This window comes from Alligator sinensis, unplaced genomic scaffold, assembly GCF_000455745.1.
Source record: "Alligator sinensis unplaced genomic scaffold, ASM45574v1 scaffold5_1, whole genome shotgun sequence".
In the NCBI taxonomy this organism is placed as follows: Eukaryota; Metazoa; Chordata; order Crocodylia; family Alligatoridae; genus Alligator; species Alligator sinensis.
In genome coordinates this window covers 1,823,824-1,836,992 of record NW_005842213.1, presented here as the reverse complement: position 1 = coordinate 1,836,992, position 13,169 = coordinate 1,823,824, and the positions used below count along the sequence as shown (strand labels likewise).

Here is a 13,169-nt window from a genome sequence, read left to right as displayed (position 1 = left end):
TTCAAGATGGGGGGGGCGGGGGGTTATTTAAAACTCCTTGAACAAGCTTTAGTTAAAATGGTGCCCTGCCACCATTTTCAAAGCGTGGGGATGCTGATACATGAGACGTGGAGGCTGGCTGGAGTGCACCAGTTAGCACGCTCCAGCAGACTCATCCAGCAGACAGAGTGTGTCAGAGCAGCCTCCCAGCATGTGCACAGGCACCCTACTCCAAGCCCATCTGCACCAGATCTAAATCCATTAATTGCAGAGTGACGTGAGAAGACCTCAATCCACCACCACTATGCCTATGCCCTCTGGGATGAGCTGAAGGTCACCACCTGACACACAACTCCTTTGGCTATGCAGTTGTACCAACACCTGATGGGTATCCTTGCTGTTTCTGCGTAACGTTTGTGACAAGTGGCAACAGGAAGTGGGAGCCATTTTGTCAAATCCATGCCAATACCCAGGGCTGAGAGAAACGAGACCCAGATCTCAATGCTCCCAAGCTCTTTTTATCCTTAGTGACATCCCTACATCCCCTCATCTCAGCGACACAGGGTACTTCTTCTTGTGTGCTTCCAGTTCCTGCTGGCCGGGGCATACTTCCATTGTTTTGATTCTCTTTCTGCTCGCACACACAATTATCCAATTTCTATCCATTCCCCCTGACCAGGGCACAAACACCATTTTCCTCCTCACAGCCCTGCACTCCTCGCTGAATACCACTGCTCTATTATTGTCATCCTGGTTGCATTTAGACTGGCAGGGGAATCAGCCAACCCTTTATGGTATTTTTATTTTCAATTTATACCATCCAGGCCTCCGCAGCAACTCCATAGTTAAGGCTGCATAGATCCCAATGTAAATACATCTGTGGATGCTGCTGCTGCTATGTTTCTGAGCTGATCTTCCGACCAAGAGCCTGTAGCCCACCACTGCCAATGCCCACGCCATGGAGATGTGCTTTCCAGCAGGTAGGTACTAAGACATTTGAACCAGAAGGTTGCGCTCACATATGCGGCAGGAGGCCAGGAAGGCACAAGGAAAGGGCATCAGCAGCTGAAGTAAAGTAGAACTGTGCTGCCCAAAGGCTATAATGAGCATGTGCACCTTGTACTGTGTTTCGGGGAGGGGGGCAGTTGACCTCTTCCCCCCCTCCTCACACATACACACACGCGCGAGCGCGTGCTCTCCCTCCCCTCCTCCACCAACTCCAGTTATTAAGAAAGAAGAGCCGGAGACAGTGCGGAGACAGATATGCAGCAAGTCTCTGCATTCCTCTTTGTGAGTATCTCTCTCTCTCTGCTTTCCGAGGAGACGGATGGACAGACATGCGGGTGGCTAGAGGCAGACCGTTTCTCTAATTACACAGCTAATGGGGGGGAGAGAAGGAGACAGCCTCTTCTCGCATCCCCTTCACCATCCCCTGTTCTCAGCCTCTCTTCCTCTTCCTCCTTTCTGACCACGGCGTTGTCCGAACGGGAGAAGCTGCTGACAGGTAAAAGAAAATGGGAAATTCAATTACATCAGGAATCCCACAGAGATGAGGACTCAGCAAAATAAAACCCAGAGAGAGAGAGAGAGAGAGAGAGAGAGGAGCCGGGGCTGTTCTGCCGCAGCTGCTAGGCAGGCTCCTCTGTAGAGATGGACAGCCGTTCTAGCTGCCCCCAGCAACCAGCTTTGATCCCAGAATGGGACAGGGAGCAGGAAGGCCCCGATGGACAGATAGACAGGCAGACGGGAAGGGTTGGACGAGGGGGTGGGGGAGGGTACCCTGGGCACAGCATCTGTTTGGGATCTCTCTTCATTTTCCTTCCCTTCCTCCCCCCTCCCCATGCATATAAACACGCACACATGCTTCTTCAGAAGTGTTTCATTCCTTTTCTCTTTCTCCTTCTTTCTTTCTTTCTTTCTTTTTTTCTTCCAAATACTAAAATCAGCCTCCTTCCTCCATTTCAGCTGGGGTTTTCTTGGGGAGGGGGGGCAGGGGCATGCAGGTTATGCATATCTGTGTGTATCTGTACGTGTACGTGTGCGTGCATGCGTGTGTGTGTGTGTGCAGTGCCAAGTGAGGAAACAGACCCATATGTTCTCGCCGGGTGCTACAGCAAAGGACTTTGACAAAAACGCAGGAGCATGAGAATGAGAGAGATTGAGGGAGAGAGAGAAAGGAAGAGGGTGATGGATGTTTAAGCTCCTTGCCCTTTCCCAGTGTTTTACTGAACTCTAGTAGGGCTGGTGTGTGTGTGCATGTGGAGGGATGGGGTGGGAGGAGGGAGGGAAGGAGGGAGGGAGAGCATACTGCAGGAGCTGGGACACCCAGCTGCATGGAGACGGGGAACTGTTAAGCTGCTGCATGCATTAAAGATTGCTCAGTGTGCAGGAGAAAGCTCCTTTGTGGTACATGAGTGTAAATAGTATTCTCTCCTCCCCTTTCCTTTCTGCCATCCTCCCTCTTCTCTACCTACTCCCTTTCCCTTCTCCTCACTCTCTCCTCTGTCCCCCTTCTCTGGTTTCTCCCTCTGTTGGCTCCTTCTGTCTCCCGTTTTCCATCCCTTCTCCCAAATCCCCTTCCCTTTTTCCATCCCCATCACTTTCCACCCCTCCCCCCACCTCCGTCTGTCACAGAAAATTTCACTTTGCCAGGATACAGTTTTGTGAATTCACGGCAGCCACCACGGAGAAAATACAAGAACCCCCCTTGGGCCCTCCATGTCCCTTTGAGGGGGCGTTCTGGACCCAGAGACCCACGAACATCCCCCACCAGGGGTGTTTCACTTGCATTTCCAAGCCCCCTGCCATACAGCCAGCTTCGCCTGTCCTGTCTCCTTCTTCCGCTGTTTACCTTATGGAGAACAAGAGCTGCAAAGGGGACAGCCTGCGGCCAGCGGTCCAGTGCAAGCACTCGGTGGAGAAGAAGACGATGACGAACCCCACCACAGTGATTGAGATTTACCCAGACACCACCGAAGTGAATGATTACTATCTCTGGTCCATCTTCAACTTCGTATACCTCAACTTCTGCTGTCTCGGTTTCATCGCCTTGGCCTATTCTCTGAAAGTAAGTACCGCTCCTACTAAGCTACGCTCCGGGGCTGCCTTGAGGGGAAACACGCTGTGCCATATCTGGTGTAAATTGGCATTGTGCTGTTGAAATCAGTGCAGCGATATTGATTTACGCAGGCAAGGATCGGGTCCCATTCCAGTAATACATGCTGTCAGCGGGAGATAACGGGTTTGGGAACATTGCTTTGTGATTGACACAGGTATTTTGCCTTGTGATTTTGATGTAAATCCATTTCTGTGAGATGAGGCTGTTGAACACAAAGGCACCTGGATACTTTGGTGATGGGCTTTGAAGCCAGGCTGAAAGATCAGGAGGGATCTCTGATGGGTCTGAGTCAGCTTTTGTTGTGACTGGAGAGATTTATAATTCTTTCTCTTTTGGTGCACTTGGGTACCCTGTCATGGCAAGCACGAGAATAGCTGAATATTTCAGCGGAAGGAAAAATAACCTGGTCACCAGCCAGCCAGAATCCCACAGCGTCTGGAGGGGTGCAGAAGGGAAAATACCCATTGTCAGAGGAGATGTTCTCAGGGTGCGGGGGAATCCAAATTGCAGACCAGTTGCTGCGTATCATAACAACAAGCACATTCATATTCTCCTAGCACTTTTGCAAATGATTCAGCCTTGTGACTTTCCTTAGGGAAAAGAGTCTGATCCCCATTTTGCAGATAGAAGTGCTGAGGCATGGTGGGGGGCTAGCATTCAGAGACCTACCAGTGATCACTCAGGAAACTCATAGGAGAGCTGGGAACAGAAGCAGTGAATGTCTGGCTTGTGGTCCTGTGTTCACCACCCTAAAATCTCTTGCTTCAATATCACACCAGCATCCTGAGGCACTGGGTATGGGAGTTTAGCTAAAGACCATGGGTCAGATCCACAGCTTGTATAAATCACAGTAGTTCTATTGACTGCGATAGAGCACTGTTGATTTACATTATTTAAGCCTCTGGCTTAGTACTGGAAAAGGAAGTTTTCATCCTTTTAAGTACCCTTTGATTTCAGAGGGTATGCTTCCTTTAATTCCAATGGGCTTTGGATCAGGACTGTAGTAAGACTGTTTTATGGCATGAAGTGGGTAACAAGAGCTCCAAAAAGAAGAAATCCTTTAAGGAGAGAGAGTACCTGTGCAAGCTGGAGGGCCTCACAGACCCAGAAGACACCACTAGCCACTTCTGCCCTGTTTCTTGTCCCCTCTACACTATTCCTTGCATGCTCTGTCAATCAGAGCACAGCCCCTGCCTCCAGTGTCCTTCAGTGGTGGGACCAGAAAGGCATAAAACATTTTGCTTTTTCCCCTGTTTCTGCATAAAACACCAGGAAGGAAAGCAGCTCATGGCCGTCCTTTCCCTTGACCTCATGAATCATTAGGCCATATTCAGAGACCTGCCAGGACTGGGAGAATAAGCTCTGCTAACTAAAGAGGTGGGAGACCACAGCAGGCTTCACACATGAGAACTGTGGTTCTGGAAACAGATGCATTAGTGAAGCAGGAGTCCGTGTGTAAAGGCAGCTATGAGAGGGCCAGTGGGACTGTGTTGCTTCAGGGGTATCCAGGGTTAGTCTTGCAGCACTTGGTTTACTGGATCATCCTAGAAGTATTGCCCCGGTCTGGTACTTCTCCCTGATAGCGCTGTAACCTTTCATGAGGTAACATGATCCTTTGAGTCCATGAAACCTTCTGTAATTTTTCCCTGTAGCTGCAGGGTGAGAACAGACCAGCTGAGCTGCAGGATTTCATTGCTGGTGAGCTTGGCCAACAAGCATTTCCTGATCATCTGTCCAGAAAAGATCTGGGCTTTTGTTACCTTTTTAACAAAAACAATTAGGTGAATGTATATACAAATGAGATACAGTATGTACAAATGATTGGCCCTGAATGTAGCTTGGGTGGCTTCGGGGACAGGACTCAAGTTGATGAGCTTGGGTAGGGAGCATTTACAAAAGGCCAATCTACAGATGGAATTCAGCACAGAAACAGAATAGTTAACCCAGCATTAGTGATCACAAACACTACGGGAGTGCAAGGAGAATGTGTCTAAATCAGGTATGCACCGGGGCTGTCTGGGGGTCAAGGCAGTGTGATATAGCACACCAACCACAGGACTTAGGATGGGAACAGTTTCATGTCTTCCCTTCAAACAGGGGTGTTGGCAACCTGAATTCACCATTGTTTATAAGACATTGAATGTACAGGGCTCTGCAGGTGGCAATCATGCCCACTGTCAGGACTGTCCCAAGGTCATACATTAACCTCAAAAGAATAGTGATAAGGATGACTGTCTTCTCACAGGTGACTCCCTTGAGTACAGTAAAGCATGTGGCAAGAAACAGGCTTTTTCCATCACAAAAAATGTATTTATTAATTTGAATGGGCTTTAATAACCTGTAATCTTCCCCCCAACATGCACACACACACGGGTTGTAACCACGTAGGTTGAGGAAAGATTTAATTTCTGGAGCGCTAGGAATAAAACCGGAGATTTCAATACCCGCAACTCACTGATGGAAAACAATAGCACGGGCAATACAGAAGCACCACTCAATCCTTTCAGGGATGCAAAAGAAAAGATAGAGTTTTGTTTGCTTCTTGCAAGTCTTGTAAATAACTTCCCCCTCTGCTCTCCCCTTATACCAAAAGGAAATGCCAGCTGGCAAGGAGAAGAAAAATCTCCATGCAAATGTTGTATAGTGGTAGGGCAGGGCCAGATCCTGACCTCTGTGGTAGACGAAAGGGCTTCATCTTTCATGGGCACAGGCCCATAATCATCATCTGCAGAGATCTCATCCGATGAGAACTAGGGAAAAAGGAAATGCTGAACCTCAAAAAACAGCAATGTATTTTGGAGTGTGCAATCAGTAGCCTCTCAGACTGTGACACAATAGTCTCCTGTAAGGGAATCCCCATCACTTTCTCTGCATACATACCCACCTCTAAACCGAACCAAGCAACAGTGAATAAGCTGTGGGGAACAGTGGTGCTCTAGCATAGGACAGACTAAACCCTATAGGTCTTTGCCATCTCTCATGCTTTTGATTTTGTGACAGAAAGAAAACTAAGAACAAAACAGTCCTCAGTGCAGGGTGGTGACCACTACTTCTTAAGGCAGGCTTCTAGGGGCAGTCTAGGAGAGCATATCAGGCATATATGGCATCACATCAGGCATATCTGGAAGCAGCGAAAGTGCTTGTCTGGGAAAGCCCTACAGAACCTGAAAGCAAATGATATTCTCCTGGTATTCTTATTTATCCTGGAGAGTTTAATTTTTAAAGAACTGTATCCCTACTGAAGAATTTTTCTTGAGGTGGTGGGGGGCAGTGTTGTGTGCATGTGTCCCTCTCTATTAGTTCCTGTGGAATTTTACAGCCACGCTTTCATCTCTGTTACATGCAATCAGCCTTTGCTGCAAGGCGAGAGGAGCCTGGAACAGGGAACACACAAGTTCCCTACTTAGACCTTCCCCGGAAATGAACTCTGAACTCAAAATTTACAAACATGGGTTTAGGCCTTGATTGTGCAAGGATCTCTGTGCCTAGAAGAGACCCCATGGGGACCTGACAGTCCGCTCATATAGAGTTCAGCACAAAACTGGGGCCTTGGTTGTGGTTGAAGTCAAAAGGCCAATCTTTGGAATCCCAGCTCTTTGCTGGGGATGCCTGGGTCTCTTGGTTGGAGGGCTGCCAATACGCTGAAGGCTGGGGACCCTGAGATTTGGTTTTTTACCCTTCTTTTTAACATAAATTAAACATTAAAAACTTTGTTTTAAATACCTGAAATAACTGCTTTCGATAAAACCTAGTCAACATCATATATATTTGCCAAACTCAATCTCTTTTGTTTTATGACCCAGTTCAGCAAAGTACTTAAGCAGCTGTCTAATGCAGAGCATGTGAGCAGTCCCACTGACTTCACTAGGACTATTCAGGTGCAGGAAGTTAGGTATGTGCCTGCACTCCTTGCTGAATCAGGATCTTTAGGGTCCTCTCACATTACATTTTAAAATGTCTGATTCTCTTGCCTATCTTTTCATGTGCCTCAGGCACCATCATGAAAATAATACACTGACTTCTCTGCTTCCCATGACTTTATGCATCCCAAAATATAGGTAGCTAGCTAGAGCTTTCGTTATGTGAATATACATAGGTTGTAGCACCAAAATGAGGTAGGTGGTCTAGAAACACATAGGTTCAAGCACCCTAGAGCTGACATTCTCAGTCAAAGAAACGTACAAAGTTCTGGAGAGGCCAAGTCCACCAGCCAAGTGTTTCAGGTAATCTTTGTGGCTGAATATCTTGTCATTTCTTATACCCTCTCTTTATAACCCTTGGTGAGCCAGATGCTCAGCTGATATAAATCAGTGTCACTCATTGACTGTTACTAAGTTTTGCTCATTTCCACCAGCCTAGAATTTGTTCCAACATCTCAAGCTGCTCAGAAAAGGAAGCAGCAGGATTTGTAGTGAGCAGAAGTGTGTTTTTAGAGGTAGGTGAAGGATATGATTAGGGATGAAGGCAGAGAAATGTTAAGTCCCAGTTAGCATTAAGTTCAGCTTATACCGTCTCCTATCTTTGGATGGATAGATAGAGAGATATACATTGTTTTCTCTTGCTACAAAGAACTGTTGTGGCCTTGACTTTTACATGAGTTATTTAGCTTGCTTCCCACCTCTCCCCTGTTTCCCAGTTCTAAGCTCTAATAAATGATGCATCAGCACTTGCTGTTAGGAGATCATACTTCAATCACCAGTAGATCTATCACAAGAGACTGCTAGAGAAAGCCAAATCCTTTGCTGAACCAATTACATAAAGAGGCAGTAGATCAGAGAAGCTGAGTTCTCAGTCAGATTTTATTATGGAAGATTTGGACCTGGGGAAAACAAGGAATTCCAACTTCTTGTTGTGTTCCAGGGTTTTGCTTTCTGTGTATTATGTCCACCAGGTGATTCTGTCCCATCACAAAAGGATTCAATACTACAAAGCTCTCAGAGCTATAAGGCACTTGAGATCCCTGAATACCAGATCCCCACATTTTCTGTCTCAAAGTCCATAACTGCTGCCTATGAGAAAAGTATGCACTGCTGCCAGGTTGATGGGTAGATCCAGGACCTGCTACATATCAGGGGAAAGGAAACCAGTGGACTACTCACTCTGGGAGAGATTTCAGACCCTCTTTCCTTGCTAAGGGATACCAGTCTGAGAAGGGCAGAAAGGTGCAGAAAGGGATATTGTACTCAGCTGTCATTTTGCTTAGGAGCCACTGAACTATATCATTCAGAGCTCCTAAAAAGCTTCCCCCCTAGGAAGCCCCATAGGCAGCACAAGGTGCCTCAAGGTTTTGCCTCACCTCTACAAAATAGTATGTGCATCTCTGCACTTTCTTACCATCTAACCATGGGGAGTCAGCAATGATTCTCAACTAAGGTGTTGTTGCACCATTCAAGGAGATCCTTTCAAGGGTGCCTCAGGGTATCCACTGTTGGGTGTACAAATATGATTCACAAGATAAACCTAGAGAGTTCAGGTAGGAATCCACAGTGTCAAAAACACCCTGACCTTTTGTGGTTTTTCAGAGTTCTTTGCAACAGAAGAATTGCTCTCATATTTCTCTGTAGTCAAAAAAATTAGTGAAAACTACAATCTGGCATTTTCTAAGCCTATGAAGAGGTTCCTCAAGTCTAAAAAGGTTGAGACGCCTGGTCTAGTGAGTAGGGCTTGACAATAGGAATCAGGAAACCTGGGTTCTAGTTTTGGCTCTGCCACTGATCTCCCATATGACCTTGGGCACTTCCCTTCTCTGGGTCCCCACCCACCCTTTGTCTGGGTTATTTAACTAGGTGTAAGCAGATGAGGATAAGTGTATGAATGCTGCCCTTGTAGGAAAGGGTTGGGCTTGACCACCTCTAGCATCTATGACTGGTTTGAACTCTCAGGCAGATATTTGGTTCAAAAAGGACAGACACCAGTCTGCTCCCTTAGGAAACCAATTGCTTGTGGGAACGCAGGTTGAGGCAAGAGAGCCACCTCCCAAGAAGCACCATGGCAGAAATAGCCAAATGAGACAGCGTTAGTCACCGAGGAGATGGGTCTGTACATGAAGTGTTCCAGAGCTGGAAGGCTTGTATCTGATTTCTGAAGCAATCAAATCCACCCCCTGCTACGTGGGAAGCTTTTTTATGTCTAGAGAAGCAGAACTGTATGTAATGTGCAGGGGACACAGAGTCACAGTCTTCTCAGCCAGTGCATGCAGCATATGCTATAACCAGCAGCAGGTCAAATACAGAAGTCTAGGCAATCTTAGACATCACCCCACCGGAAGTGTTAGTAGTAAGCCTGTAGCCAGTACAGCAAGTTAACAGCACTTTACTGCCCTACTGTGTAACCCATTAAGGATAAGAGGGAGATAAGGCCTAAAAACAGATGCTAGCATTAATGAAGAGATAGTTGCTGAGGAAGATGCAGAGAGAGAGTTTTCAGGGATGGTTGTGAGGAAAAGAAAGTGGGGTCCAGAACAGACAAGCCAAGGAGGGATCTCCAGGTCTAAGGGAAATGAAAATACAAAGTTTCATTGAAAGAAAAAGACAAAGGGAAGACATGATAAAAGAAGCCTGGGAGGTCTGTAGGGGCAAATTGAGCAGGAGTTTGGTGGGAGCTATTGGACTTGGGAGTTGACAAGCTGAGAGACAGGAAGCCAATGACAGGATACTGATGCAGTTCAAAAGATGTCTTTATCATTAACAAAGAGAGAGGAGGAGAGCCCGCACTGATAAAGGATGATCTTCTCTGAATGGCAATGGACTAGGAATCCAACAGATCTGGGTTTGGTTTCTCTGCTCTGCTCCAGACTTCCTGTCTGTCCCTGGGCAAATCACTTAGCTTCTGTGCTTCGGTTCCCCTTGGGTCAACTACTCTTCTGCCTTCCAGGGTAGTGTGAAGAGCTTTCCTCAATGCTTGCAAGGTGATGATGGTGAACATGAGCTTGAAGATCAATAGTGGTGAGACAAAGATATAGGAAAGATGGGCATTTCCTTAATGATAGAGTAGGCAAAGAGAGGAAATGTGCATCCAATGGCAAAGAGATCTACTCCAATGAAAACCAAGTGGCAGGATATTTAAGGGGAGTGTGAGTTTAAGACGCAAGATCAGGCTGGACAAAGGAGGAGCAGAGGCTAGGGGAAGAGAGATGTAGGAAGCTTACCCAGCCTGTGAGCAAAGTCTGTCTTTTTGTTAGATCTGTGCACAGTGCCTACTACACTGAAGCCTTGATTCTTGGCTGGAGCCTCCGAACTCTACTGCAATATAAATGATAATGAATCACTTGTACTGAGGGGAGAGCTGAAGCCACAGAGTGTGTGAGAAAATAAGGAGCGAGGAGGAGGGGAGTAAGGAGAGGAGGCTGAAGGAGTCCTACAGACTGCAGGGGGAGGGCCGATGAGGCGTGAACAAAGGGGAGGCCAGAACAGCCACTGAAGCAGTTTTAGGAGGACTGGGAGAGGAAGCCAAGAGGAAGAAAATAATTGGGCATGCGGAGATACAGCAGAACACAGAGCCCCTTTGAAACTGCTAGAAGGAGGTGGGTCATCTCATGTCTTCAGCTGATATGTTGCTGGTGGACAAGAGCACTACATTGGTGTAGGATTTTGCAGAAGGCGGACCAGACAGTCTTTAAAGAGGCAGGCAGGGCTGTAGAGTCAGCAGAGTGAAGGCAAAAATTGATCCGGGACAAATAGCGGGTGCTGTGAGCAAGGAGGAGGGCACAGCTGGAAGGAAAGCTGCCATCTCTGCTGCCCAGGGATGATCCAGGCCTGTTCAGCAATGCAGAAACTGGAGAAGGAGCAAAAGAAGGGAAGAGCCAGGGTGGGCGATGGGAGGAAGGGGCAGCTCATTGCAAAGGGGAAGATGGAAGCTGTGCAAAGGAGAAGGTAAAGGCAGAAACAGGCCTGTCAGCAGCAAGTGAGGATAAGAAAGGGGAAAAAGAGAGGGAAGAAAGAGTACCCAATGGACTGAAGACAAAAGAAGGCATAGTGAGCTGTGGTGAAGGAGAGTAAGTAGCTGTCAGAGGACTAGATGAAAGAAAAGCATGTGGAAAAAGTGTGGCTGAGCTGTGAGACACTGTCTAGAACTGGAGGCTGGATGAGGACCTCAGAGAGAAGTAGCAGACTCAGCTGGAGTAGGCTGGGGAACCTAAATCATTTATTCAGAGGGCAAAAATGGCAAAACTGGGCCCTACCAACTTGCTTGAGAGGGAAGAAAGGACAGCCACGAGGTCAGTAGATGTAGATCACAGGCTCAGAGAGGGTGGCAAGTGAGAAGTGAATATAGTGGGTCTCAAAGAAGGCAAACCAGAATGTAGGAACAGGAGACTGAAAATAGCATGGGGGAGAGGGGGATCCTAGCACCATAATTAGATCCAACTGCTGGGGCAGCTTCAGAGTTGCCCAGTCTCCATGGCTTGAGAGACCCAAGGCAAGAATGGGGGTGGCTGCAAGAGTGGGATCTTTCCAAAATGGACAGCCTTGACACCAGGTTCTGCCTAGCTGCTGTTTCTGGATAAACCAGTGAAATGTGTTTGATTTAAACACAGCCTGGGATCCCCACATGCCCGCCTCAGCCATGCTTCCTCTCTCAAGTCCAGGCACCCAGACCTCCTACATCCGGAGGACAGATAAAGGAAGCAGCTTACACAGCACATTACTAGCTCAAGGCAGTCCAACTACTTGCAGTGATGCTGCATTACAGGACCTGCATTATAAACCTAAAGAGCAGGTGGTTTTGGCAGGCAGGTGCCCCAGGGCTTCACTCTTTATAGTCAATGCTTCAGATCCACCAGCCTCCTGGGCTTTGCTGGGCTTGTCTGAGGGAACTATTCCTGTTTGTCTGATTCCCAGCACAGCAATTGCTGCAGTTACCTGAACACAGGGTGTTATTAACTTAGCACTGATCATGCTGGTTGTTTCAAGAAGACTCTAAATCTGTGGAGTCATATAAGAGGCAGGTAACACAAGCACATCTAGTACAGGCACAGAGGGCTGCTGGAGTTGCCAGAAGTAACTCTGGCATCTCCTCAAAGCAACTCCTCACACATGAAATCATCATTAAATCATGTGACAGAACCAAGCCCAGTTTGGGACTGAGATAAATCAACAAGGGAGGGTGTATACTAATCTGCCAGCAGTACCTTCCATCCTCCTGGCCACCACTCAATGCCAGGCAGTGAAGAAAAGGCTCTTAGTATTGCATGTCCGCCTTGGAAAGCCCAGAAAAAGGAAAGGGGGAAGGGAAAATGGGGGCTGAAGGCTCCATCAGTCCATGGAGAATGGGGGGAGGCCCTAAGGAAGAGACATCAGCTGAGGGTTGAGTAAGGGCAGAGCACAGCATATGCTGTTACACAGCTGTGCTATATTCAGAAATGTCATAGAAACATCACAGCGTCTCAAATAGAGCTCCAAGACCTGCAGCCCCGATCCTCTCCCAGTGTTGACCAGCATGACTTCATTGTAATCAATGATCTTGTCTACCCAGTTATCCCCTACATCTGGTTCTTCACAGAGTAAGTAACTGGAGTCATTGCTTCTTCCCCATCTATACACCCTGCAGATTCCCTGCCACACTCCACAAAGTATTAAGCTGTGCAGAATAGGAGATAGACCAAATTAATCTACAAAACAATAGGGAGGGGAGGACAGCATGCAGAAAGAGGAAGAGGAGGAGGTCAAAAGAAAAAAGGAGAAGCTGAAAGAGAAAAAGGATGCTAAGCTGCCTGACTTCCCTGCGTCGCTTCTCATTTTGACAGGGACATCTCACAGTATACAAGATAATGCCCACATTTTCAAATGTATCCTGTACCCATGGCTCCCATTGACATGAAGGGGATTTGGATGTTCAGCACCTCCAAGAAGCAGCATGTGAAAGTCCTGAAGCAGCCTTGGGTCTGGTACAGTGCTAACATGGCTCAGTGCCTCTTAACATTAGCACCACAGTAGACTGATTGGAGGGGCTTTTCCCACAGAGCAAGTATGGGCAAAGGGCATGCCCAAGAGAAAGGAGGAAAGTAAAGGAGGAAGCAGGAGACAAGGGGTGTAGGGGAGAAAAGAAGGAAAATTTTAAAAAGGCAAAAAGGATG

General features: G+C 47.3%; 1 protein-coding gene across 1 annotated transcript in view; it reads left to right on the top strand.

Annotated features, from left to right (window-relative positions):
- The first annotated feature begins 937 nt into the window (after positions 1–937).
- The window catches only part of IFITM10 (interferon induced transmembrane protein 10), a 15,472-nt gene continuing 3,240 nt past the window's right edge, over positions 938–13,169 (top strand). Inside the window, exons 1-3 of the mRNA XM_014521420.1 lie at positions 938–959; positions 1,372–1,483; positions 2,614–3,046. Coding sequence (XP_014376906.1) covers positions 938–959; positions 1,372–1,483; positions 2,614–3,046 — 567 coding nt within the window. The remainder of the gene's footprint in view (positions 960–1,371; positions 1,484–2,613; positions 3,047–13,169) is intronic.